The 26,616-nt window shown below is 47.1% G+C and overlaps 13 protein-coding genes across 13 annotated transcripts; 4 read left to right on the top strand and 9 right to left on the bottom strand.

Annotated features, from left to right (window-relative positions):
* Positions 1-173: 173 nt before the first annotated feature.
* Positions 174-1,313, bottom strand: N7483_004509 (uncharacterized protein; the record flags this gene model as incomplete). Its single annotated transcript, XM_057087946.1, has 1 exon — positions 174-1,313. One exon carries the CDS (start codon positions 1,311-1,313, stop codon positions 174-176), a length of 1,140 nt encoding a protein of 379 aa, XP_056947775.1.
* Positions 1,314-2,064: 751 nt separating this feature from the next.
* On the bottom strand, positions 2,065-3,677 carry N7483_004508 (ribonuclease P protein subunit p40; the record flags this gene model as incomplete). The annotated part of the gene is made up of 7 exons (XM_057087945.1): positions 2,065-2,272; positions 2,360-2,693; positions 2,752-2,895; positions 2,946-3,047; positions 3,122-3,184; positions 3,299-3,443; positions 3,534-3,677. 7 exons carry the CDS (start codon positions 3,675-3,677, stop codon positions 2,065-2,067), a joined length of 1,140 nt encoding a protein of 379 aa, XP_056947774.1.
* A 1,057-nt stretch (positions 3,678-4,734) lies between these two features.
* On the top strand, positions 4,735-6,205 carry N7483_004507 (uncharacterized protein; the record flags this gene model as incomplete). Its single annotated transcript, XM_057087944.1, has 3 exons — positions 4,735-5,084; positions 5,158-5,470; positions 5,534-6,205. The coding sequence occupies 3 exons, from the start codon at positions 4,735-4,737 to the stop codon at positions 6,203-6,205; spliced, it is 1,335 nt and encodes a 444-aa protein (XP_056947773.1).
* An 844-nt stretch (positions 6,206-7,049) lies between these two features.
* N7483_004506 (putative C6 transcription factor Prf) lies at positions 7,050-9,972 on the bottom strand (the record flags this gene model as incomplete). Its single annotated transcript, XM_057087943.1, has 7 exons — positions 7,050-7,787; positions 7,853-8,098; positions 8,151-8,642; positions 8,697-9,216; positions 9,275-9,387; positions 9,408-9,577; positions 9,663-9,972. The coding sequence occupies 7 exons, from the start codon at positions 9,970-9,972 to the stop codon at positions 7,050-7,052; spliced, it is 2,589 nt and encodes an 862-aa protein (XP_056947772.1).
* Positions 9,973-10,890: 918 nt separating this feature from the next.
* On the bottom strand, positions 10,891-12,194 carry N7483_004505 (mitochondrial 54S ribosomal protein uL2m; the record flags this gene model as incomplete). The annotated part of the gene is made up of 2 exons (XM_057087942.1): positions 10,891-10,992; positions 11,085-12,194. The coding sequence occupies 2 exons, from the start codon at positions 12,192-12,194 to the stop codon at positions 10,891-10,893; spliced, it is 1,212 nt and encodes a 403-aa protein (XP_056947771.1).
* Positions 12,195-13,349: 1,155 nt separating this feature from the next.
* Positions 13,350-14,947, top strand: N7483_004504 (B-type cyclin nimE; the record flags this gene model as incomplete). Its single annotated transcript, XM_057087941.1, has 4 exons — positions 13,350-13,358; positions 13,489-14,336; positions 14,378-14,790; positions 14,847-14,947. The coding sequence occupies 4 exons, from the start codon at positions 13,350-13,352 to the stop codon at positions 14,945-14,947; spliced, it is 1,371 nt and encodes a 456-aa protein (XP_056947770.1).
* A 1,242-nt stretch (positions 14,948-16,189) lies between these two features.
* Positions 16,190-16,983, top strand: N7483_004503 (HIT family protein; the record flags this gene model as incomplete). Its single annotated transcript, XM_057087940.1, has 3 exons — positions 16,190-16,435; positions 16,518-16,611; positions 16,739-16,983. 3 exons carry the CDS (start codon positions 16,190-16,192, stop codon positions 16,981-16,983), a joined length of 585 nt encoding a protein of 194 aa, XP_056947769.1.
* A 277-nt stretch (positions 16,984-17,260) lies between these two features.
* N7483_004502 (tRNA (guanine-N2-)-methyltransferase) lies at positions 17,261-18,825 on the bottom strand (the record flags this gene model as incomplete). The annotated part of the gene is made up of 3 exons (XM_057087939.1): positions 17,261-17,424; positions 17,498-18,578; positions 18,712-18,825. 3 exons carry the CDS (start codon positions 18,823-18,825, stop codon positions 17,261-17,263), a joined length of 1,359 nt encoding a protein of 452 aa, XP_056947768.1.
* A 575-nt stretch (positions 18,826-19,400) lies between these two features.
* Positions 19,401-21,164, bottom strand: N7483_004501 (putative histone deacetylase SIR2; the record flags this gene model as incomplete). The annotated part of the gene is made up of 5 exons (XM_057087938.1): positions 19,401-19,583; positions 19,649-19,828; positions 19,890-20,435; positions 20,500-20,810; positions 20,945-21,164. 5 exons carry the CDS (start codon positions 21,162-21,164, stop codon positions 19,401-19,403), a joined length of 1,440 nt encoding a protein of 479 aa, XP_056947767.1.
* Positions 21,165-21,450: 286 nt separating this feature from the next.
* Positions 21,451-22,710, bottom strand: N7483_004500 (ACL4 family protein; the record flags this gene model as incomplete). Its single annotated transcript, XM_057087937.1, has 2 exons — positions 21,451-22,087; positions 22,154-22,710. The coding sequence occupies 2 exons, from the start codon at positions 22,708-22,710 to the stop codon at positions 21,451-21,453; spliced, it is 1,194 nt and encodes a 397-aa protein (XP_056947766.1).
* Positions 22,711-23,089: 379 nt separating this feature from the next.
* Positions 23,090-23,866, top strand: N7483_004499 (RWD domain-containing protein; the record flags this gene model as incomplete). The annotated part of the gene is made up of 2 exons (XM_057087936.1): positions 23,090-23,156; positions 23,238-23,866. The coding sequence occupies 2 exons, from the start codon at positions 23,090-23,092 to the stop codon at positions 23,864-23,866; spliced, it is 696 nt and encodes a 231-aa protein (XP_056947765.1).
* A 252-nt stretch (positions 23,867-24,118) lies between these two features.
* On the bottom strand, positions 24,119-24,793 carry N7483_004498 (Ubiquitin-conjugating enzyme spm2; the record flags this gene model as incomplete). The annotated part of the gene is made up of 1 exon (XM_057087935.1): positions 24,119-24,793. One exon carries the CDS (start codon positions 24,791-24,793, stop codon positions 24,119-24,121), a length of 675 nt encoding a protein of 224 aa, XP_056947764.1.
* A 909-nt stretch (positions 24,794-25,702) lies between these two features.
* On the bottom strand, positions 25,703-26,407 carry N7483_004497 (E2 ubiquitin-conjugating protein MMS2; the record flags this gene model as incomplete). Its single annotated transcript, XM_057087934.1, has 4 exons — positions 25,703-25,763; positions 25,840-25,919; positions 25,982-26,107; positions 26,186-26,407. The coding sequence occupies 4 exons, from the start codon at positions 26,405-26,407 to the stop codon at positions 25,703-25,705; spliced, it is 489 nt and encodes a 162-aa protein (XP_056947763.1).
* Between the last annotated feature and the right edge of the window lie 209 nt (positions 26,408-26,616).

Genomic DNA, 26,616 nt, shown 5'->3' with positions numbered 1-26,616 from the left:
ACAACTGATTGAACCTTGAACTCAATATCACGAAAGAAGAACATTGGAAACAACGACCCAGGAAGAAAAGACTTGAAACGCAACTTGAACTGAATGCCTTCCTGAAAGACATAGAAATATAAAAATAAGCCAAAAGACCGGCTGGATACAGTCAAGCTCCCAACTTAAAATTTTCAACCATTCCTGACACATTGTCTCTTGGCCGCCGGAGCATTCAGATACTGTCTTTTTCCATTACTATCCACTTGCCATCGGCCATGGTTGTTTGGGTTTGCAACAAACCCTTCCGGGACGGTCGCGTTAACAAATTCAAATACGCGTTTGGGCGCAGCTGGCTGCGGATGTGCTTGCTGAGGAGGCAGTGCACGAGGCCCACTGTAGGGCTGTTGCTGCGGTTGCGGCTGCGGCGGCTGCTGTTGCGGATACATTGGATATGGCATGGGCCGCATGGTTTGCGAATGATATTGAAACTGAGGTGGAAACTGGGCCATGGAAGTCTGCGGCGGGAAAGGCGCGAAAGGCAGTATGTTGTATCCCATGGGATGAGGTGCGGTGGCCATCATCGGCGGCGAAAATGGAGGCGCCGCGCCTGGCGGGTAAAATGACTGGGCGTAAATGGGGTGATGATGATGATAGTATTGCTGAGCGAAATAATTCTGGCGATACGCCTGCTGATGCCATGACTGTTGCGATGGCGGAGGTGTTGGGTATGGCACCTCGGAAATGTAAGAATTTCGGTCCATAGACTGGGATTCACTGCTGACGGGAATCGGATATGTATCAAACACAGCTGGAGACGCATGACCCTCAAGTGAAGATGACTGCGATGCAGTGACAGAAGTTGGTGGCGTATGAATCAAAACCGTTGGAGATTCTTCATTATTAACTGAGGAAGAGGAAGACTTTGGACATTTTTTAGTCCTAAGAGAGGAAGACTGCGAGTCGGTGAATTCAGGCCTTTCCATCTTCTCTGATAGCGGAGAGGACTCGCGAGAACTTTCATCAGATGTGATGTCGGAAAGTATGGCATCATGCATCTCCGTATCCTCCGTTTTATCTGGAGAAATTACCAGCAAGGAGGGATCGATCGTAGGCAGAGGCTCGCACGCAGAAGGATTGGTTATTTCCGAAACCTCAGCAAAGTAATCCCAGTTCTCGTTCGTGTAGGCAGTCAGAAGTTCAGCCATTATCATGTCATCAACGTGAGGTTGCTGGGCAATGTGATGCATTGCATCGGGCATGAAGTCGCCTTCGGCATATGAAAAAGAGGGCATAGACATAGTAGAGTTCATTTCGGGAATATGAGTGAGCATTTTGGCGGTATGAGTGGGCCAAGAGCGAAACGAGTTCAAACGATGGTGAGAAGGAATAATATGAAGATGAGAAGAAAGTGGAAGCAAGTAAAGTAAAATTGTACGGTGAAGAAGAAGAAGAAGAAGAAGAAGAAGAAGAAGAAGAAGAAGAAGAAGTGAATGGGGAAGGGGGAAAGAGGAAGGAGCGAAGTTGGGGGACTTTATGCCCTTCACTCCACACCTTCACAATAGGGTCCGAAGTTGAAAAGGTCGCCGACGTGGATACCCCCCCAGTTTCATTTGTGGTAGTCCCTAAAAGCTCCCAGCGAATAGCATGATACTTGGTGGATTCGAAGTTGGGGGATTCCATCTTGTGGAATTATTGTCCCTTCACTGCATACCCATGGATTCTGAGGTTGAAAAAGGTTGCCGATGTGGAACAGAGCCTTCAAATGTTAAGTTTCTTTCAGTGTTTGTGGTTGGCTTGAAAGGCTCCTGGCAAATAGTATAATACCTAGTAGATTCGAAGTTAGGGGATTTTATGAAATGATTGTCTCTTCACTGTACATACCCTTACTATAGAACCCAAGGTTAAAAAGGTCACCAATGTAGATACCCTTTAGTTTCATCCATGGTAGTCCCTGAAAGCTCGTAGCAAAGAGCATGATACCTGGGGGATTCGAAGTTGGGGATTGTATAATATAAAATCATCTTCCCTTCACTGCATACCCATGGATTCCAAGGTTGAAAAAGGTCGCCGGCGTGGATACCCTCAAGCTTCATTTGTGGTAGCCCCTAAAAACTGCCAGCAAATAGCATGATACTTGGTGGATTCCTCGTTACGGTCGTTACCCTCTGTCTTGTCAGAGCAGATATTTGGAGCAGCCACAATTGTATAGCCATCTCTGCCTTCAACAGCTTGTTTGCCCAGTGCAGCTGCAGAGATAATGAACCATGAGTTACACTTTCCAACTTGAGATCTAGTAAAAACACCCAATTTACGTATGGTTAGCAAAGACGGTACTATAGTAAGTGAAAAATACAAGATGTGAAACCGTGGAACTCACAACATAGCTGAGAATAAGCTTATTGTCCATTGTGGGGAAATTAAGCCGTGCCATTTCAAGCTAACCAAGTCATCGGAATTTGATTTCTCGGATCTGGGGATACTGTAACGGCACAGATATGGGTCGACCTCATCCTCCGCAGACAAACGGGGCGACCGCATTTGAGCCAGAGCAATCCACTCAGAGACGGAACCACAGGCTTCTTGTAAGTCGACCTCGGGCATGTCCTTCGAGACTAGGCCCAATAGCGGCGGTACCAGAATTTGGCTCAGATGATCTGCAGCCGGAGCCGAATCGATCCACCGCGGATGATGTTTTTGAATCGGCTTTGCGTCTAAGTATTCTATTAGTGAGATTTCTTTCTTTTCATGACCAACAATACAGTCTTATACCATTCGTCTGTTCTGAGCCAGAATTCAGGTCACAGAACAACCAAGCTATTGACTGGTTAAGGACGTTTTGAAATGCCCATACGATCCTGTCAAACCCTTTCTTTCCATGTAACATCGACGGGAGGCGAAGATTCAGCTCGATTACTGTTTTGTCAGTCAAAACCTGGTATTTTGAGTCCGTTTTAGGTACGTACCAAATCTTTCTTTACCGTGCTTCCGCCCACCACTGCGGATCGGCTTGCCAACCAGACCCGTACGTTCATAGATCTCTTTTCCTAGCTCAATCTTGAGCAAGCCTATATATAGCACCAGTCAAAGTCAATTCGCTGACTCATGATGGAGGGGTTGGAATCTCGGCGGCGATACTGACCATCTCGTAGGCTGAACACGGTATCCGAGCCTGAGCGGCCTTCGGATATCATGAGAATATTGCCTGGTTGAAGTTGTCAGAGCTTGATCTGGTTGGAGTGATGAAATGACAGCTGATGTGCTAGAGAGACAGAGGCTGATTCCAAACCCCAGTAAAGGCGTTATGGATGTCGCTCACCAATTTTGATGTATGTGTTGAAAAAGTCATTCTCGAGCAAATCCGATGCACGCATGAAGGCTCGGGCACATTGAATCTTCTCAAGCTTGGCCTCCAGTAGTGCTTGGATACTCGAGTAGGCATTTTCTGTTAATATCACTTCAATCTGTCATTCTTTGTCAGCACTGGCCTGAAATCTGAATGGATATTCAAGTTGACAAGATCCATCAATACGAAAAGGAAAAGGCTGACATACCGTGTGAATGAATGGATGGTCTAGAATCGCAGAGAAAGGCGACTTTTTAGTTGGAATCTGCTTTGGGTCGACAAACGCGGGGAGCTGGGTGACCGTTGTAAAGCATTTCTCGCGTCGCGACGCGTCATCATCAAAGTCGAGCATTGTGCAAGATCCTTAATTGTGTGCCAGTAAGTGGAATTGTGGATGAGTTTTTAATTTCAAGCTCGACAGTTTGTGGACGACAGGGCTGAAAATTGTGTAGGTGAATAGGACAAAAAGATCGAAAAAAATTGATGTTCGATTAAGCTCGGCTTATCGATAATGAGCTCAATATCACGCCCACAAGTCCAGTTTTAGGTATTAACAGGTGGAACCAAGGATGAACAGGGCTAATAACTGGAATAATAGGGCTCATTTGTATTTTCAAGTTTTGAGCTTGATCGCATGCTTCGTGATTCTGATATTGTTTTATTTTATTCTAATATACAGGAGTTTACGGGAGGAGAAACACACTCTCTCAAGTGCTGGATCAGAAGGTCAAACAACCTGTCTATATGTTGATACCCATCCAAGGCTCAAATTTCGTCGAAGAACTCGGAGCTACAGTCTCCAGGGCTGTGTCTAGGTAGGGTCAGCCCCAGCTTTCCTTCCTATCAAATGTCCACATGGGTACCTAGGCTTAAGTACCATGATGGAGGTTAAAATACCTACAAGAGTACCTACAGGGGCAGCTAAAGATGTAGATAAAGAGGTAGCTAAAGGGGAAGGCTAGATGCTATATGAGTTGCATACAGGCAACTGGTACACACAGCCCTGAGCACTTGAGACTGGTAGCTCCATGTCTTGGCTGATTCTGCCCCTCTTAGATATACGGTATTCTGCAGGTGGTCAGAAAACCACTGGTACTCGAGTACTAGTAGTAAAAGGAGGCCTCCAGAGCTGTACTATTACTAGTCATCATCAAAGGTCCTGCTTGTAAATCTCCTAGCCACTACATAGTAGTATATGTAGCAATTTGAACCGGGAGTCCGGGACATTCTACTCACTGGCATAGTCGTGAGTATATGCAAGAGCCTGAAACTCTTGATCTCCAGCAACTTTGTAATTCTTAAGAGATCGAAATTCTTCAGACCAAAAAAATCTTAGTAAATCAATCTCCACCTTTTCACTCTGAATCACCTCTTCATCTACTCCATATACCTAGACATATTACGCAAGAATGGTTTTTCCGACTCCCGATCCCGGTTCCGGTCCGAGTCGAAGCTCATGGAGGTCTGGCTTCCCCACCGCAAATGAGCTACAGCTTCCAGACACAAATGAGCAACACCAGTTGCTAACCAGACCACCAAACCCGCTTTCTCCTACTCCAGAGGCCACCCCCGGGAAGAGGAACAGGGGAAAGAAGCATCACCAGAAGCGTAATAACACATCTCAAAACCAGCCATCAGAAGACATGGCGCCCGCTCCGCGTCGGGACATCCTCGCCAAGGAACATTTTGCACATGCCTTTGGCAGCGCCAAGACGCAGACATACCTAGATCCCGCTGCGAAGGGACCAGGATCTCATACGTGAGTTGGATCTGACAGTCAAGCTAGAGCTACGAAGTTGGAATTGACCCAAACTTTCGTCTATTGATTCTAGTATCCGAACTCTGGCATGGAACCCGGCTGGTTCGCTCATTGCGACAGGCTCCGCCGATAAGACTCTGCGAATTTGGAACCCTGAGCGCGCGCATGTCCGATACTCTACTGAGCTGCGTGGTCACTCCGCCGCTGTTGAGAATGTTCTCTTCAATCCTATTCGCGACGCCGAGCTGGCCAGTTGCTCTGCTGATGGTACCGTACGCATCTGGGATGTGCGATCGAAGACATGCGTGAGTCGTCTTGATGTTGGTGGCGAGGCATTTACGCTCTCCTGGTCTGCTGATGGAGATACTATGCTGGTTGGAAGAAAGGTAAATAGTCACTTCTCTCATTCCTGCCTTGCCTCGGGTCAATTCATCCTTACCTCTATCTAGGACGATACCTTGATCCCTATTTCCGTTCAATCACCTTCAACCCCAACTATACTGTCGAATGAAACTGGTACATCGAGTGTACCAGACGCATCAATCTACTCTGCGCTCCCCGCAAGACCTCAAGACGTTCAAACGAATGCCACGGCTTTCTCATGGAAAATCCCTAACCCCGAGTCACCAAATCTCCGTTGCTTCCTTACTACCGGTGAAGGGCGCGTCAAGATCGTTGACTATCCTTCCTTCGAAACGCTCCATACCCTGAACGCGCACACCGCAGCCTGCATTTCCCTCGCTCTGGCTCCGCACGGTCGCTACCTGGCCGTTGGTGGTGGCGACGCCCTGATTTCGCTTTGGGATACTACAGAATGGATGTGTCTGCGCACTTGCTCGAGTGAGAATGGTGGTGCTATCCGTGGTGTGAGCTGGAGTTTCGACGGAAGGTACATTTGTGGTGCTTCGGATGAACCTGATTGCCCGTCGAATGGCTTGGAGATCTTCCATGCGGAGACGGGTGATAGTGTTTACACTGTTCCCACTGGTCCTCGTGCTACCATTCCGGCCGTTGCGTGGCACCCATCGCGCTACTGGCTGGCGTACTCGACTACCAATGATGGCCATGGCAGCAGTGGCTCGGGGTTGAAGATTGTTGGTCCAGGCAGTGGTAACCTGTGATTTTCTTTTTCTTTCTCTTTATTTATGATACCCAGTATCTTTGAGATCTTTGTTCGTTTCCACGGTACTTGGGCTACCGTTCTGGCTAATGTATGGCATCTCTTGGTCTGCCTTACTCGACGGCTAATGATTGCCCTGGCTGTGTTTCGGGTTTGAAGATTTTTGGCGCTGGTGGTGGCCAGTGATTTTTACTTTTCCTTTTCCTTTTACTTTTTTTTATTTTTGCCTTTTAGCGATACCCGGCATCTATCGAGATCTTGAGGACTGCACTAAAAGTTACTAGTATCGAGGAGTACATGAATGAATGCAATGTCTGTCATGAGAAGAGTGTATCACTGCTAGCTGCTATCCATTCTAGAATATTGAAGCCACTGCAGAAATGAGTCCAAAAATAGGAGTTAAGAGTAGAGATATACATAATTGAAATCGAGGCCGTTCGTTTATCATAAGATCATTTCAATAAGGGCCAAAAGAAAACGCCTAGGAAACCAAGTGCCACAATCTTCGTCATGGCGCCAATCGCCTAAAGCCCAGCCATCCAAAGTCCATGGTATTTCCCATCACCAGAATGTACTCCATTAGTTGATATAGGGTCGATGAGGGGAGTGAAAGAGCCCCCCCAGATGTATTTGTAAATGATGCGGGTAGATCCGCATAAAGGTGCAAACCGAAGTCGAGTGATAAAAGGTGTGAAAATATCCAAGATAGTCATCTAAATTGCCATTGAACTCTCACATGTGCCAAAAATGACTTTATCCAGAGCTCCAAGGAATCGACCAAGGACCCGATGTATCCAAGACAGATTGATTGCCTTGGTTTGGGATTATGAACCATGCTGATATTTTCATGATGGGCGCCAGTTGTCCCATCCAGTGGCATTCCCCTGATTGTTCAAGATCTGGGCCCATTGGGCTTCACTCAAGGAGTCGACATTCACATTCAAGTCCAAATTGCTCAAGTCAGGGTTGGGCGTTGACATATCCCATCCAGCAGGGATAGAGAACGCACTACCTGGACCAGTAGTCCCTGTGGGGACACCAGGCATTGTGCTCATGTCAGGCATCTGTGGTGAGTCTGTGTTTGTCGGGGAGATGAAGGTAGATTGAATCTTCTCGAAGGATGTGCTGGAGCTTAAGCCTGACTGGGCTGTTCCTATTTTCTGATGCTTCCTGCCAGGTGAGGGATTGTCATTTCCTGACATTGAGTATGATGTGTTTGATGATGAATTTAATGTTGACGGTGTCGGATGATCAGAAGGTGGGTTTCGCTCCCCAATACCGAAGTCAGGCGAGTATTCCATGTCAACATCGATGGCAATTCCATGAGCAGATGGTTCTGCATTTCCATTGGCCTGCCGTATAGACTGGTAGTATTGAAGTGGGTCGACACCACCAGAGGAACGATCAACGTCGAAATTTGACGATTCCCTGTGTCGACTTGGGAGCGATGTAGTTATACCAGCTTGAGCTCTGTTCTGACCACTCGCAGGTGCATGATCTTGTGATCCTGTATTGGGAATTTCATCATTCTGTCGAAGGTTATAGATGGGCGTACATTCGATGCTATCAGCGCAATATGTTTGCTAAAATGATTGAAGTTAGTACTTAATGTGATAAGCAAGGAAAAGAAAGAGATTTGACAACTAACCATCGCTTGATGAACATATGATGAACCCGATTTTGAAAATTCAGCGCGAAGGCCAGTTCCTTCAAGGTCAACATCCAGCTGGACAAGGAACGATTCGGTCAAAGGATTCTTGGCCTTCATCGCGTTCAAGGCTCCAACAACGAATTGCAATGATGAATAAACAGTAGAGTCATCGGGTCTCGACTTCATATACTGGACGAAAACCCTTGCTGATATATACAGACAAAATGACATAAAAGGATTCAACTATTGGCAGTCAGCAGAGATTCTCAAGCGAAGGCATCATAGAGAGACATACAATGGAGAGATCCACGTGGCTAACCATCTTCATGATGCTGGAAATTTGGTTCGCCGCAACAAGACATCTGCGCTTGCTCTCGGTAATGATCTGGTTGGGCATTCTGTTCTTCTCAGCCTTGAATATCGCAGCCTGGTGCAGACAAATTGTGGAAGTATGAATGCTCATGTTGGCGAAGATGACATTCACATCATCCGTCCCGCTAGGAAGTCGAAGATGCTCGGGCAATGAGAGTGCAATATGAAGTAGAATGTTGTCATGGCTTCGATGTCTCTTCCAAAAGTCGCCATTGAGATCATGGTCGTTGTCTGATGGCTGAGGACGGTGAATGTGAGTCAGGTTCCTGCCAAAGAGGTTTGCCAGAACCACCACACAGGCAAATGGTGCCAATGTAGACACACCCTCACCACCAATTATATCAGAAATACGGAGTGTTCTTTGTGGTTTGCTCTTCAAAAATGATTCCTCGGAGGCGGGAAGATTCGTCATGATCTAGTATGTGTTAGCCTCAGCAACTCCAACTCCACTCGCTTTCAAATAACTGACATCACTTTCATCAATGACCAGAGGCCATCCGGTGCCAATACTTGCGTATCGATCTGTACAAAAAGCCATCCAGAAAACTCTGCGGCGTTCTTCACGTTCTGTCCAATCCTTGGGCGGTAGCATGGATTGCTTTACATCAATTCCTGATCCGTCAAGACGATTGAGGCCCATCATCAATGCCAATCTCGTCGCTTTTCCAACGCTCAACCATGCACGCGGAAAGTAAATCATTCGGAACTCATAGGCGCCGATAAGAATCCACGTTTGGCAATGTCCCAGAGTAACGATTGACTCTCCAAACCCCTTCATTTCATCTGTCTCGGCGTACTTGCGAGCTCGTTGGTAGAAATGATTGTGTAGGAAATAGTATTTATCAGAGACTGAGGCCGCATGACACCACATCATGTAACGCAAGCATATGGGCGGTCGTGCATTAGGACCTAGAGTCAGACTTGCGTAATATCGAGGACGATGGATGATCGGCATCATGGGATAAATTTTCTCGAAAAAGATGTTGTCCCTGTGGAAATCATTGTCAGCAGGAAAGACTAGACATGTCGGAAATCAGACTCGCTTACAATTCTTCGATTGCATCTGGAGCCGGGAGGGGCTCTTCCAGACCCAAGCTGATGAGGTCCCATTGAGGGTCATTTAAAGTGTTGTTAACTTCTGAAAAGAAAATCTGACCCGTCTGTGAAGCATCTATCCCACTCGTTGTCGGGGAAGTGTACCCATATCATTTCCAAGTGCGCTGATATCTGGCAAGCCCAGTACAGAGTCATCTTGGAAGGCACCTGCGAAGTTTTGCTCTGGCGGTTGATGGGGAGAAGTACGTTGCCCATTATCTGAGTCTTGTCCTTTAAGGAGAGTTTCAACTTGAGCTAATAGTAGCACATTTCTAGTCAGCGCCTACTTTTAAGACGGACGTCATGACTCATGCGTTCGCAATAAATCAGAGCTTCATACCTAGTCGCGCTTCCAGCTGCTTCACATATCCCCGCTTCGGTCCACTCTTCTTGCGCACTTCATCGTATGCGCATTCATGACCTAAGCGCGAACATGTTCCACAGCTTGGTCGCCTTCCATCGCATCTAAGTTTCCTCCGCCGGCAGACCACGCATGCGATGCGCTTGGGACGAGGGACGTGGCCACTATCACCAGCCCCGGTAGTGTCAATACACGCATCATTGTCTATGGTTGAGGAATCTAGTCGAGATGATGTAGGCGTTGGGTAGAGCGGATCTTGCGAGAATGCGGAGGGTGGGAAGCTCTCCATGTCGGGTCTAGTGGTCAGGCGGACCACGATCTTCGAGAATGGGAATGTAGTAATTCCGACCGATAAGAAATGGCAGCCCACGGCTAATCCCTAAATTTTCCGTAACAATACGGTGGGTGTAGGCATATAGATCATATACAAATCGGACACGGAGAGGTCATCATCCGCGGAGACTGGTTGATTTGGCGGGGATTTGACAGGAACAAAAATATCCCTAAGAAAGAGAACGGTAAGGAATACAGTGCTTATCAAAGGAGTTGGAGCCTTGAGATTAAAGCCTTTTTATCAACCAGGAATACTAGGAAGCCCCTTTTTTAAAAAAAAGTTCGAATATGTTCGAATGGGATCTACGGAAATAAGATTTTTCTTATTCTTCTTTAATCTAAAGATTCGGAGTTTTCATGTTGTTCTTGTCAATGTGATCTGCAATGAGGGTCCAAGCAACCTTTTTACTTACGCACATCTTGCGCTGCCTAGAGAAGGCTTGGCACGCCACGTTACTATCATGTAAGGCAACCCATACACCACTATACACATAGGAGACTCTACTGGGGATGCACAACATTTAAAGTCATTGTCAAATCGGATAAATTAGATATACTTTCATCTACTCTTTCGAGGAATGTTGGAAATTTATCTATTTGTATCATTGCGTGCGAATGACATTGGATCATCATACTATACAGCACCTGATTCCCCAAGCTCCAACCAAAGACAAATAAAACGCTGTCAAATGGAGAAGACACGGCGAATGCAAAAGAGAAAAGAAACGAGACAAGGTATGGTACAGTCGTCCCATATGCAGGTAGAACGAGGTATAAAATAGAAACAGGAGACATGTCTCGAGAGAGATGGGAAGAGAAACAGGCAGCTGCTGTGTCTGCCATGAGAGGGGGAAAGGCCAAGTGCATACGTTCTCTAATTGTAACCACGACGGCGACGACCTTGGTTGCGAGGTCTGGGGGTAACAACTGCCTTGTTGATCTTCCACTTGGGGCGGGTCTTGTAACCGGATTTGGTCTGAAGAAACAACAATTAGTATATGGTTCATGTAGAATGCGGGGGAAAGGCAGCCCCCGCGAAGACGATAAGAATGTAAAGTGAGTACATACCGGAATACCCCATGGACTCTTGGGGTCCACGTTACCCTTGGACTTACCACGACCACCACCGTGAGGGTGATCCATGGCGTTCATGGCCAGACCACGAACAGTGGGACGAATGTTGAGCCAACGCGAACGACCAGCCTTACCCAGCTGGGTGTAGTGGTAGTTAGGGTTGCTAGCAACACCAATGGTAGCACAGCACTCCCGGTGGATAAGACGGACCTCTCCACTAGACAAGCGGACGGTGATATATTGAGCGAGGCGCTCTTGCTTCTGACGCTCACGAAGCGACACAGGCTTCTTCTCGGCATCGGGATTCTCACTCTCAACTTCTGTTTGACGAGAGTTGGTACCCTTAGCAACAACTGTAGCATGGGTTCCAGCACTACGGCATAATTGACCACCCTTGCCCGCTCTTAATCCAACGTTGAAGATGGGAGTTCCAACGGGAATCATGTGAAGTGGGAGACAGTTGCCTCGCCAGGCAGTTCGTGCAGCCAGAACACCAGGATCAACAGTTCCACCCATGCTCTTCCAGAGGTCCTCCGGAATACCAGACATGTAGCTCTGCACTGTCTCACCGGCTCGCATGCCATCGGCAGCGAGGATATAGCTCAACTTCTTTGTCTCTTTGCTGCGGACCAGCGCAATATGAGCAGTACGACCCGGGTCGTATTCAATACGCTCCACTAGATGAGGACCGGCGTCCATTCGCAAAAAGTCGACGGTACGGATTCGACGCTTATGACCACCACCCATGTGACGCATAGTGACTCGACCGGAGTTGTTACGACCACCCTTGGCGTGTCCCTTCTTGGGGAAAGTCAATCGGTGAACTGGGCGACCCTTCCATAGATGATCGTTGACTGGTCGGCGTAAGTGTCGCACACCGGGGGTACGGGGAGTGTAGGTACGCAGAACGACACCCGCAGAGTCACGGGTTGGGGGAGGTGCAAATGCAGCACTGGGGTCAATTGAAGAAGTAGAGGGAGTTTCCGCGAGTTTCTCGACTTCATTCACGACGGAAGCAAAACGGCGAATCGGAACGGGGGATATGACCGGTAAACACCTGAATGGCAACCGAATGCCCCGGAGGGCAATTCGGGGTTGAAACATGGTTGGAGAGAGACGGGGAATCGAACAAAGTTCTCTCAATCACAGTAGAGTGAAGAGGAACAGTGAGTATAGAATGGAGGAAGGATTAAGCCCAATGCTCGATATTCCAAGTCCTCTCTCTAAGCTCGATCTCCGCTTGCTTCATCCAATCTTGACTTAATCACGAAAAAGTTCTGGGATTAAACACACGTGACCTTGTAATCACCGCCCTCCCAATAAAGAAAAAAGTAGTTTACACCGTCTAGAAGTAATATGACCGGCAGAATATGACAACTGGACCCGAAATAAAACCGATGACATAATCACAAAACTCAAACGCCCTTTCCCCGTTGCCCCCGCAACTTGGTGTTGTTTACCCACCGCGACTCACGTTTTGTCCGCGACGTGTATCCACCGTTACCAATACCGTCCCTGCCACTCCAATCTTGTCTCCTTCATTTTTGGATCGACCCGCCCCAACTGATCCATAAAGATTCCATTTACCTATTCTGTTTGCAATTCTCAATCACCTCATACCCAGCATACCCTACTTTCTTGTATTGTCAAGTAGGAAAAACCTCGAATATCAATTCGCAACCCTCGCAGAGTGGGGCGTCATTCAGGTTTGACCGGTTTTCCACGCTAACACAATAGGGCCAAACATCGCTTGGCCCTCGACTTCTTCCTCTTTTCTCCATCATTCCAGTTCAAGATACCCTTCAACAACCGCCAACCACCATTCCACCCCGGATCAATCCTCCGGTAAAGATTGCACGTGTGATCTGAATAACTCTGTATCCTTTAATCCTCGATTCTCGCGCGTTTGATTTTCGACGTGTTCAAGAGTTAGGCCTGTACCACGGATCGCCACTACATCGATACCGTCGTCCTATGTTTTGAGATTCCCCACGCATAACACCAACTCTCGTCCAAACAAACCTTGGAACCATCATAATCCTCTGGCAAGTGCAGCTTCTTTCGATTGAACTGCATTTTCATACTTGGTACGTGCACCGCGACTTGAACCCTGTGGTATTTCGGGTTCCCCACTGAGGTGATGCCTACCGGAATGCTAACCTAAGCGGAGTAGGACCAGGAGGATCATCTTGCTCTCTCCCCTTTTATTTCTTCCTCCACGTCCCCCCTCTACCTTTTCCCTCTCTTGATTCTAGCACGATGGCACCGGTAAGCAAACTTGACCCGTCACCTGATCGCGTGTTGTTTGAAGTGGGATGCCACATTATTGTGTTTATATGAACATTTAACGCGTCCATTGCACTATTTCACTACGTGTGTCTAACTTTCATACATACAGGCCCGTACCCGCTCTCGTGGAACCATGAATGAGAACGACGAAAACGGTCCTTCGACGCGTCTGACGCGGGCTAAGGCTGCTCTGGGCACCGATGGCCCTGCCGATGCAATTAAGAAGCCTATCCAGCAAGCCAAGCGTGCCACGTCAACCACGAATGGAACTACGCGTCGTCGTGCCGCTCTGGGGGATGTCAGTAACGTCAACAATGGCGATGAGATCAAGGATGGTAAGAAGGCCATCGCTGGTAAGGCCGGCCTTGCTTCCAAGGCTACAATACAGTCTGGCGCCATTCAGAAGCTTAACAACCACGGCAACACAACACGGGCTGCGCCTCCCAAGCCTCGCAGCGGAAGTACAAAGAAGGCGATCCCCAAACGCCCTCAGCCCCCAATTAAAGAACCTGAGCAAGAGCCCCCTCTCAAGCGACACAACATCCAGAAGCAGGGAGTGATCACAAAGAAAGAAGAGCCCATCGCCAAGGAAGACCCTGTCAAGAATAAGGGCAAGGTTGAGGATTCTGGGGAGCAAGAATGGGATAATCTCGATGAGGAGGACCTGGACGATCCATTGATGGCTGCCGAATATGTCGTCGAAATCTTCGAGTACCTGCAACAGCTTGAGCTCTCGACCCTTCCTAACCCCCAGTACATTGACCATCAACCGGATCTGGAGTGGAAGATGCGTGGCATCCTTGTTGACTGGTTGATTGAAGTTCACACCCGTTTCCGTCTGCTTCCCGAGACTCTGTTCCTCGCTGTTAACATCATCGACCGCTTCCTGTCCGCTGAGCAAGTTGCACTGGATCGTCTGCAGCTTGTTGGTGTCACTGCCATGTTTATCGCTTCCAAGTACGAGGAGGTTCTGTCCCCCCCCACGTTGCCAACTTCAGTCACGTCGCCGATGAGACCTTCACCGACAAGGAGATTCTCGATGCCGAGCGACACGTCCTTGCTATCCTCGGCTACAACATGAGCTTCCCCAACCCCATGAACTTCCTCCGTCGCATTTCCAAGGCCGACAACTACGACATCCAGACTCGCACCTTGGGCAAGTACCTGATGGAGATCAGTCTTCTCGACCACCGCTTCATGAGCTACCCCCAGAGTCAGATCGCTGCTGCCGCCATGTACCTTGCACGTCTGATCCTGGAGCGCGGCCCCTGGGATGCCACTTTGGCTCACTACGCTGGTTACACCGAGGAGGAGATTGACCCCGTTTTCCGTTTGATGATCGATTATCTCCACCGCCCTGTGTCCCACGAAGCCTTCTTCAAGAAGTACGCTAGCAAGAAGTTCATGAAGGGTTCGTATCTTCTCCGTCTCCCCATAATTCCTTTACACGCTAACATGTTCCTCCAGCTTCCATCTTGACCCGTCAATGGGCCAAGAAGTATCACCACATGTACATCGACAGCTCTCTGGCGGAGCCCTACACTTATCTCAAGGATAGCGAACAGTAATCATGCCATTTATGATGTTATGCTAGCCCTGTGTCGCCCATGTCGTTATCCTTCATGACGATCCCAAGGCCAACGGCTCGACCAGGGGAAACTCGAATCCTCAATCTTTTGGCATTTCATTGTGCTGGTATTCAATTACCTTTTTTTGCATTGTTACGATGAGTTCATTTCTGCGCGTCCGCATTTTGTTTCCTGTGTGGGGGTGGTGGTGTTCGGCGCTCAGTCAGGGGTTTTTATTTTTGGCTTCGGCTTTACTCTTTTTTTCATTTCTCTCTTGTGCATGGGGTGCCTTGTCTCTCGCCTACCCTGATACCTTTTCTAAACATTCTTTGTGTGTGACTGGCGTCTGGCCTTATTATTTTTTCTCTTCTCTTCTTCAGATCGGAATTTTATTTCATTGCTGCAGTTGATTTATCTTCTTTTTGGTTCATTGACCTCCCTGCCGGAGCTCATGGAAACATGCTTGTTTTCAATTTGTGCATTTTGCATGATGGCTGTTACTATGGCACCGCACATAGGGATTTAAAAAAGGGTCCTGGTGAAGACCAGGGTTGTTGACTGTGGTTACTAGGTGGATGCGTTCGGGTATGGATATTGGGATGGGCAGCAGTAATGAGATTCAGGTCATAGTGATTCGGTTCAATAACGTCTTATCTTTTTCTATTAGAATAGTTGACTTCTGCGCTGGGTGTATTGCGTGGTTACTTGATCCAATTCTGATATTTTCAATCCTATTCTTCTCGCATCTGTATGTTAGTCTATGTACAAAATGGGCATCATATTCCTTGTCCACCTTCTCGTTCCCTTTGATCCTGGCATCTTACTGCGTAAGTGGTTCAATTGTGTGTTGTGGTTCAGGTTCCAGGTGCCTTACAGTATATACTGTCTCACTACTAACTTTGAGCCGAGGTTGGTCTCTGACTGCGCCCCGCGTCCATGCCAGTGAGCCGCAACACCAACACCTGGCATTGGTCAACCTGGAACATGGATCCATAGGAATAGCTATATCAAGAACTCCCTTTTCTACCTACCCATGCCATTTATTTCACCTTCCTCTGGACCAGACTCGGACTTCCTATACCTTGAGATAACAAGATCTTGGCAACTTGAAAGAACCAGAGTCTTATTCCCCTGCCTCTACGGAGTAATACATCTGAAGTCTATTCAATATCTGATCTATTTCTCCAATCTCCAATCCGATTCATCCCTTATTTCCCCTGGAAATAGTTAATTGACTATCAAATGGCCGAGCCCTGTCCATTCTGCAATATCGCAGCCACAAACCCACCAACCCCTTTCAACGATCCCGGTCCCAAATCAACCACGGACTCTGTTTCCGACGATGCCAAAACAGCTCATATGATCTTATCCACCGAGCATGTAATCGCATTCATGGATATCATGCCTCTCACTCCGGGTCATGTACTCGTAGTCTCAAGACATCATTATGAGAAGTTGGGAGATATGGGTGTTCTGGCTAGCCAGGAGGTACGTGATACTACGCTAGTAGATACCTTTCCCCTTGCATGTCGGCAATTTTTAATTCAGGTACCCGTTTGGATGCATACAGATCGGAAAATGGCTTCCCGTACTATCCAGGGTTGTTACAAAGGTTATTTTTGGTGATGATCCTGATAGGCATTGGAATGTGGTACAGAATAACGGTATGTCTTTCAATCTTTACAACGTACTCCGTACCGATGTACGGAGTATAATTCATGGTTCCTTTTGGATATTTGGAATCTTAATTAAGTTGAAATCTCGGACATTGTTAATTGACTGGGGATCTAGGCGCGCGCGCTGCACAAGTTGTGCCTCATGTCCACTTCCATCTAATTCCGCGCCCGATAACAGATGGCGTGCATAAGCCTAGCTTTGCTATGTTTGGGCGTGGTCAGCGCTCGGAACTTGATGATGAGGAGGGTGAGGAGCTATCTCATGCTATGAGGGTTGAGTTGGCACGAGAAGTTCAGCGGATTAAAATTGAGGAGGGTATTGATCTTTCAATCGACTCTGCAGGTCGGGGTAAATTGTGATTTTTGTGTATATTTAGATGCTCAAGTGCTGCTACCAGTTGTTTCATTTGGGTTTTCATTGCGGGTATTTTGAATGTTCATTTTCTATAACTTTTGCAGGGTATATAGGGAGCCCCGGAGATACAGTAACCAGGTCTCTGTAGTTCATGACTTGTTTGATGCTGGATATCCATGCTGAGAATATTGTTCAATTTCACAGTGTGGTCGTTGGAGTCGAATCTTCGTCGGTTTGAAATCCGTTGAAATACTACATTAATTAAACTTGTGAGCCTTTTGCCTAGACAGCGATAGTGCGCAGTGCATATGGATGACGTACCTTTCGTCGGAATGTATTCAGCTCACTGGCCGAAACACCACGATCATCTTCAACGGCTCTTCCCTTTGAGATATCAGAGAGCTCACCCTCTGGTAGACGGCGGTAAGTAATAAGTTGACGAGCCCCTATAATCAACATCAATGTATTAGTTTTTGTCACATCGTACACTGCGGGAATCGATATTGAAATAGCACTTACAGTTGCCAAAAGATTGCACTGACACACTAACAACTTCCAAGTTCTCGTGCATAGGCAGCGGCAAATCAACATCTTCAAGAGCTGTCGGCATCCACATCACAAGACGCCCATTGATAACAAGAGCGCGGGCTGCAAAGTCGAGGATATCTTTCTGCATAGCCTCAAATCCGTAAGGCCGCTTAGGTGGAATATATCCGGGTCGGTAGTAGTTAAGGACTCCGTCGATAACAACAGGCTCAATCTGCTTTCCGTCCCTAGCTCCAAGCACCCGAAGGCCCTCGCGTACACCGTAGGGCGGATCACAGACAATACCGTCAAGGAAATGATTTCTTCGCAAAGGTGTATTGGTGAGATCAGATCCAAACGTGTCAATATACTTGCTCACTATTCCGTATTGATGGAAGTTCCGCATCAATGCAAGGTCATGCTTATGCTGGCGATCTTCATCCTTTCCACGGAAACTGCGAGGATCAATATCCGAGCCCAAAGTCAATGCTCCGAAATGTGCAGCAGCAACGAGGAAACTTCCAGTTCCAACGAAGGGATCGTAGAAAAGCTTTCCAGGTCCTGCGAGTGCCATATTCGCCGTCACAAGACTCAACTCTGCGTCCATCGAGGTTGTGCTGATGTATTTACGTTTCTTCAGATCGTACTTGATAATCGAACCGCGATCACTTTTTGCGAGATACCGACCCAAGTAGATCTTCTGTGGCTCGGGATTCTTCTCTTGTTCGTTGACAGGTACTTCCCACTGGGAGACGTATTTCTCCATAATCAACCATGACTGATCAGGATTCTTCAATCTGATAGGACCTTCAAATCCTAGGTAGCTGAATGAAAGGATGATCTCTTTCTTAGTGGTTTGACTGCGTTTCCCTGAGTAGCTATCCACGTCAAAGCCGAATGCGACATTAAGATATTTGGGCCAGAGGTGAGGGGTCCTCTTCTTGACGTCGGCATGAAGCTCTTCGTAGTTTGTTCCTTGGCCCCATAGCTCAAAGATATCCTTGGCTAGAATGCTTCGCGCGATGAGTGCGCGTGCGGCAGCTTCATCGGGCAATTTGACGATGCAGTATGGTGACTGTGGGGTTGATTAGCAGAGATCTAAGATTGATGGAAGAACACAAGTGTTTCGATATTAATTCAATACTCCAGGACTGAGTATTATCATGATCTCTTCATATCTGCAAGGCAAGACCTCGGGAGTCACATACAAAGTCATCATAGAAAATAATCTCAAGATCAATTCCCAGATAAGTAGCCACGGCCTGGAGTTCCGGGACACGGAAACTCTGGTGCCACTGGGCAAGTCGGACCAGATATTCCATGGTAAATGGAATTTCTCCAGGTATATCTTTTCTTTTCGTGTAGTTTTGTGGGATGTTGTTTAATTAGAGCGAGACAAGCATGTAGTGGGGTTGCGGGATTGATTTTTTTTTTTTTTTATCTTTTCTCCGATGTTGAACGGGTATCCGCTGAAATATGTAACCACATATTAAACCTTGGAAGGGCATGAAGAACTAGTATTACTACTACTACTAGTAATAGTACCTAGTACTTTAGGTTCCTTCTAATCATAGGTATGTATTAATTATACATAAGTTTCAACTTGAAGTTAGCATTGGATCTTATTTTTTAAATGCCAGCTGGTCCCAAATTCCAAGGTTTGAAATTGAATACTTGAACTCGAGCGAATTGAAGCCATTTACATTGAATGGCCAACTTGAATGTCCCTGGAAACTTGGAAAGATCCTTGGAATCAAGCTTGAAATCAAAAACAATCTATCTATTAACTGCTCACAGGAGCAAGGAGCAAATATGAAGCATCATCCTCCCATGATATGTTCATGTACTGAAAACCAGACGCCGTCCCTCAAGAGAAGCCATTGCACAAACTCCACCGCTATGCGCCAACCACTTTAAACACATGTCGTGACTCATATCCCTCCACGGGAGTAATATCAACTTTCTCATCCGCAGGAATCATATGGTGCTCCAAGTTCCAGCCAGCTCGGCGACAGAGCTCCGAGACCACCACATCACTGTCACCTAGAAGATCGATATCGAAATCGGTGTGCGACACCGGCTAGATATTTTGTTAATACATGTTGTTAAAGAGTTGGCAACTGTCATAGATAGTGAGAAACATACTGTACGCGATATGTAGATCTGTGGGACGTTGCGCGGTAGAATGCCTGGCACTTCGGCGACAGGGGCTACCTTGAGCGAAGTTCCAATGACAATGACCAAGTCTGCCAATTCCCGGTCATGGTGAATCAAGCGTTGGCCAAACTCATCAGGAAGATCTTCACCAAAAAAAGTGATGTCGGGCTGGGGATTCCTAAGTCAGTACAAGACGTTGTGGTTTTCAAGCCCGAAAGTGTCAACTCACCTTCATGATACCAGGAGTCGGGATGTCGTAGTCATCCTCATCAGAGCTGTCTTCATACTCCTTACGGTCCTTCTGATTGCCAGTTGAACTCCGCTTGCGCTTCAGCCCTTGTGGTTTTAAAGTTGCAATACTCTCGAGACAAGCGCTGCATTCAGGCACCTTCCCTTCTCTGATATCATCGAAGATTGCATCTCCAGGGACCTTGAAATCGCATTTGACACAAGTGGCGGTTGCAAAGGACCCGTGGCATTGCACCATTTTTTCCGCGCGGACGCCAGCATTCGCCTCGATGTTGTCAATGTTTTGAGTGTAGTTAGTCAGAAGTTTCCCTTTGTCTTGAAGAAGTTTGATGAATCCATGGGTTGGTGAGTACTTCTTCTCAGTAGGAAGAATATCCTTCGCAATGGAGAAGAAAATACTTGGATCTTCTCTAAAGATCTGGATATCAAACACTTCCTGTGGATCACTCAACCCAAGATGCGCCAGCTTTGAATAAAGACCAGTATCCTTTGAACGGAAATCAGGGATACCAAGACTTGTCGAAATCTAAATATTTGAAAAAAGTAATTAGCAACTGAGCCTAGAGAGTCAAGAAACAGGAAAAACGTACACCAGCTCCAGTTAACACGATGATGTTCTTAGCCTCTTGAAGCAACTTCACGGCATCATCAATAGTGTTGTACTGAGAAAGCTTTGGTCTCCGTGAGAACTCCCGGGAAATAGCGATGGCTAAAAGCGGATGGTAGGCCTCATCTGGTGCGCCGTCCAGAAACTCTGGCAGTTTGATGCCGAAAGCCGTACATAGCTTCTTCGCCGTCACAGTCTCGCGCACGAGAGTCTCCTCGACAAAAGCGGCTTTTCCAATATCATGAAGTCGCTTCCGGTATGCCATAGCCTCCTTCAGCGTACAGGCACCGGGAACTATACCACAGAAGCCAAGTTAGCATTTTGTGTTTCAAGGAGTGGATTCCGGATAGCGGGGATGGTCCGGGGTAGGAGGCGCGACACATCCACGCGATATCAATATAGAAAATAGAATAAAATAAAAAGTTTACCATCTTGCAACTGGTCATCGCGCATAAACTGAACAATGTCTCCATCTTCAGATAGCGCGTCGTCACCATCTGAGTCGTCGCTGTCGCTCCCAAATTCAGATGCCGCCTCCTCCAGGGTGACTGTCTCCGCGTTGACCTGCTCCGCGACATCCACAGCCTCCACCTCGACCATGGGCGTCTTAACCGGGATCTCCCCACTTGGCGCTGGTACCAAGTCCATCCTGCACGAATTATTTGGAATATTTCGACGACTGGTTCGCGCCGAGTTGACAAAAAACCATTTGCATAAACGGAACGAGGTTTATCCGGGACCGATGGGGCTTAAGTGGCAAAGATGAACTTTGGTTAAGGGAAAGAAGATCCGTTCTTATACTACGGAGTACAGATGTCATATATGTAAGGTTATCAACAAAGAGGAATTCATCAATATCTCTTGACAAAGAACAATGTATAAACATGCGTTAGATCATCATTTCACTGTAGTTTTTCTTTCAAATCTATTTCATTTATGAATCGGCCATTTCCTGGTCCTCATCATCCGATTCCACCTCAATCTCTCCATCTTCGTAGTCTTCACCCTCTCCCTCGTCGCTATCATCATCCATATCTTCTCCAATTTCCTGAACCATTCCCTGAATAAGTTCTAAGGCATGGTCTCGGAGACGCTCATCCTCATATTGCAATACGTCGAATAGTTTCAAGCTCTGCTTAAGCCATTCGCGACTGGCAATAAGGGAAGCATGTCGCGGCGACTCAGTTTCATCATCTTGGATGTCCTTTGGTGCCTGTTGCTTTTCCGCCAGCAGGTAGAGACACCAGCCACCGAGGTACCATGCCTCCACACTCTGGTCGTCCTCAAGGATCAATCGCTCAAGGACTTCCAGAGCCTCAAACTCTAATGTGACTTCCATGAGAAGTCGCGCAAGACTGATTCTTGTCGCAAAGTCCGGAACTTTGGGGTCCTCTGGGCTAAGATCCTTCCACAGACTGACACTCTTCTTCAGCGCGGCTTGCGCATCTTCGGTTCGCAATTGTGAGATCCGGATGGATGCGAGAGTCTGCAGGACTTCGGGGGCTTCGGGTGTAACAGTGATAGCCTCAGTAATAAGCGCCTCACATCGAGCCTCTGCATCCTCTGCCCAACTAGATTTAATAAATTCCGTTAGTAATGGAACAAATGTTTCAGTAGTTTCTGACAAGACAACTCACGAAAGATCAGTCATATAGATTTCAGAAACAGCACAGAGTGCGTTTGACAGCTTGGCCTTCTTCTCAACGGAGTTGGCGACATCCTCCGCACCAGTCTTGCCTTCTAACGACTGTATGGTCTGTCGCAGAGAAACAACACCCTTTTCGAACCACTGGACACTATCCACTCCACCTTGCTCGCTCAATTGGGCAAGCCACATAAATTTCTCCGCGCCACCACCCTCGGACTCAGGAATTGAGCCATTGGGGTCTAGCTTAACAGCACGTAAAAGGTATTCTCTAGCAGTCTCGATCTCACCCAGCTCAACATTGATCTCACCAAGTAGATTCAATGCCGGTAGCTGTGCATTGCCGTTGCCGGCTGTAAGGTCTAGAGCCTGCTGTGCATTTCCCAGAGCTTCTTCAACACGTCCTGTTTGGAGGAGGATCGTGGCTTGATCGAGTAATTCGGAGGGACTTTGAGCCATTTTTTGTTTCGAGATTGAGCCACCAGGGCCGAGGACGGACTTTGCGCGGGACTTGGATGACTTCTTTTTTTGCGGTCTAGGTTTTCCCATGGCAGGTCTATTCAAGAAATAGATATAAACAAAAAGAAATGAATATTTGAGTATTGAAAAAGTGAGAGAAAAGATGAAGTTGTGGTAAAATGCGGGACACCAGGATAAAAAAAGTGAAGCTCCCAAAACCCAAAATTTGGAGTTGTTTGACCGGTTTGCATGCGGGACTCGCAAGATTGGCTTTCATCCACTACATTTTGCGACAGCGGTACGATCTTCTCTATTGATTAATTGTCTCGAATACCACGACTTATACAACCTCCTCACTTTGATCGAGGTTTGTTGTATTTGGCTATTTAATCTCAGCCATCTCTTTTCAACTCCCCGCACACTTATCTTAACCGACACCCCTCCAAATCCGCGGGACGGACCAGACAAAATGGGCCGTGAAGATCAAGTCGAGGAGCGAGAGGTTCTCGACTCAATTTTCCCCGATGAGATTATTGGTAAGTTAAGAGACTGTCGCATAGAATAGTTTTCACTCTTCAGGGAATTTCTCGTACTGACTTGAACCTCTCCGCCACCAGATATATCTGAGACCGCATACAAAGTATCGATAACTCTCGAAACCCCCGAACATGACCCCGAAGAATCCGAGCAGCCCGTGATATACCTGGAAGTGTCATACCCAGAAGAATACCCCGATGAGGCTCCAAAACTCAACATTTCATCTCCGCCCAACGCCCCCAGGTACCCACGGATAGATATCCAAGAGGACAAAGAACAACTGCTTGAATCTCTCCAGGAGACGATCGAAGAGAATATGGGCATGGCGATGGTGTTTACGCTCGTGAGCGCACTGAAGGAAAGCGCAGAGAATATCATGGCCGAGCGTGCGAATGCCGTACAGGCTGAGATACGGAAAGCAGCTGCCAAAGCAGAGGCTGAAGAAAATGCTAAATTCCAGGGTACACCTGTGAACCGGGAGACATTTTTGGAGTGGATGGAACGGTTTCAAAAGGAGGTACAGGAGGAGGAGCTGCGGCAAAAGGAGGAGAAGGAAGCAGAGGACAAGAAGAAAAAGTCTGGGAAAGAAGAGAAGAAGCTTACTGGGCGACAACTGTGGGAGAGAGGATTGGCTGGTAAGGCTGATTATGATGAGGAAGATGGTGAGGATGCTATGCCTGCAGTTGATAAGCTCAAGGTCACAGCTTAAGTTAATAGATGGATATGGTGACATGAGCTACTGGTAGTTAACTAGCACATATGGGATTATTGGTTTCAAGACTAGATGGTCATTTCTTTTCAAGTTCTTCATTGCAAATAAAAGAGAAGCAACATTTTATGCAAAATTCGGGGGTATCATTTCGCGATGTAAACAAAATAATGATAAAAAAATTCCTGGACAAGGGCAAGTAGCCCATATGCCGCTAGACAAGAGTTGAGTGTAGGAGAATAAATCTCCATTTTAAGAAGATTTTCCCTCTGCTTGTTTCTGCTTCTCCTCCTCAGCCAGCTTGCGCTCCTGAAGCACAATATTCCACATTTTCTCTGCCATCTCTCGATTTTGTTGATCAGTTTCCACGATCTTTGCCCGAACGTAATCCAGGGACGTTTTGACTGCTTCACTCCACGTGCCTGACTCTCGTTCAGACTTCACACCTATGATCCTATCCCAGGCTTCTTCATCCTTAGCGAATAGAAGATCCGTCTGAAGACGTTCTCTCAACACAATGCGATTCCAGCGCTTCTCCAATTTTGCTCGAATGACACCGCTGAGATTCTTCGGCTGCGGCTTTTTTAGACGTAAGAAAGGTATACCACGCGCGTTGACCAAAACCGGGACATGTCGCTCCCCGCTTAGTTCTATATTGGGTCGCGATAATATGGACGGTGTATTCGGATGTCGTCGCTGGGTCTGTTTTTCGAAGAGGAGAGTTTCTTGCTTTCGCGCAGCTCGGGGAGATAGCGGGATTGGAGGCTTCGAGTTATTGACCTCTCTTTGCATTGCGGTATAGGCCTCTTTCCTAGATCTTGCCTCTGCAAGGGTCTTTATTATTCGGTGTTCATCTTGCTTGTTTCCTTTATTTGCGGAATCAAGTAAATCCAGGGCCTGTCGGCGAACCGGCATGTTAGTATTCATAGTGATCGGTGTGACATGCTGCCTTGATAATTCATACTTTGTAACCAGCTTTTAGAGAAGATGCGGCCTGAGAAGGGCTCTGGAGCCCCTTATATCGGTGGAACCTTTGTTGGACGAGGAATCTGGTCTCGGTCAGCCATGGCGCATTGCCGTTCGACGGAGAACATTGTCGGAGAAGTGCTCGGTACAGCGCTAGACCTGGAGGTAAAGTGTTAGTGCCAGTAGCCGAAAGAATGATAATTTTGTCTCACAAGCAAAGCGATGCACCCCAGAATTCTTTGGTACGACCACTTTATGCATTCCGAGGAATCAGAAAGTGCGAGAAATTGTTGTCGTCCGGAGAAGCTCCGTCGTTGCTCCGACGCATAATTTGACACGTGACCGCATTGCCATCAACGTATCAATCGTCGACGAATGAGATACCTAGGTATTCATATCAATGCAGGTAATTGCGTAAAGGATATTATTAGATTATAAAACAGTATATTGATTTCTAGCACAATTGACCAATCGAGACATTGCGTTGATGTTGCACATAATGCATGAGTTGGCTCAATTATAATTGGCTCCAAAAGTACTATAGTTCCGTCATTATTATCATCTATGAGATTTAAAGATGATAAAGCAGTCATAGGAAAGTGTTTTAACTTGACCCAATTTGTACTGGAAAATGCTCCTGTATGAACTTTGGGCTGTTGGTTTACGATAGACCGTCTAGAGAAAGACACTTCAGCTACGAGGAATGGAAATAGGTTGGGCTTCGAAGAAACCGCGCCGGCACTGCCATGCAAAGACTATTCACGCTCGAAGATAATAGTCACAGGAACATACAATATGGAAGAAGCAAAAACCGCAAGCAAAATGACCTCGTTACTCCGGATTCCTGGTGGACCCTAGTGATATGCAGATTTAAAAAGTCGAACCCTCCAGTGGCTGAGGCAGTTTCTTGTGCTGAGGAAGGGCCATGTATCTGAGTAAAATCAAGAAGTCAGAGACAGAACAGAACAGAACATAAGATCATAGCCATGAACTATATAACAACTCACCGGCGAAGCTCAATCAGGACGGTCTCCATTGTGTAGTCGCGCTTCCACTGGGCAAGACAGGGGAGCTTGGTTGGGTCCACCTAATGTAAATCCTCAATTTAGTTGTCGTTTCCCCATAGAATAGTCCTTGGCGTCAGCATACCTTTCCGTTTTGCTGGTTGACACAAGGGGCATTGACCTGCGAGACGAATTGGATGGTTGGGGGGTTATCGGGATAGTCGGGACCGCAATGGATGTTCACACTGTAAATTCGATTCTCGTGTACGCTCTAAATGACTATGACGTTAGTAATTGGATACATGAAAGGCACGCGACGGAAGATAAAGTCAAAGCGGGGTAGACGAACGTGAGGAGGGCCCAGGATTGTGCCATTCCAGTTGCTCATCATCATGTCTTCTCCATCAGCAAGACCATAAGAGCAAGCCTCTATAGTAGTTCCAAACAAAATAGTCAGTAAACCGATTCCTAGCTTTCCTAGAAGAATCAAGATCATACCGGCACCAAGTCCCTTCTCTCCCTTCTCCAACTCTTCAAGAAGCCTAAAGTTTCGTGGAACCTTGGCAGCCATGGTGGGAATATCTTATCAAGATAATAAACCCACGAAACACAAAAGTCGGGAACCCGTCGTTAAGGATTTCGTGATGAAGAGAGAGGGGCACTTTAACCGGCAACGCGGGCTAATGACGGCTAGATCACGTGCGATAAGACCTTTATCGGCATGGCTTGGCACTTATGGAGAAGCCACGGGGGATTTGTTGTCCTACATCTTGATTCCCA

The sequence above is a fragment of the Penicillium malachiteum genome, assembly GCF_028827825.1.
Source record: "Penicillium malachiteum strain IBT 17515 chromosome Unknown utg000002l:1.0-8849297.0:1.0-8852440.0, whole genome shotgun sequence".
Taxonomy (NCBI): domain Eukaryota; kingdom Fungi; phylum Ascomycota; class Eurotiomycetes; order Eurotiales; family Aspergillaceae; genus Penicillium; species Penicillium malachiteum.
Note: the sequence above shows the minus strand (reverse complement) of the source record. Positions and strands in the feature narration are given on the sequence as shown.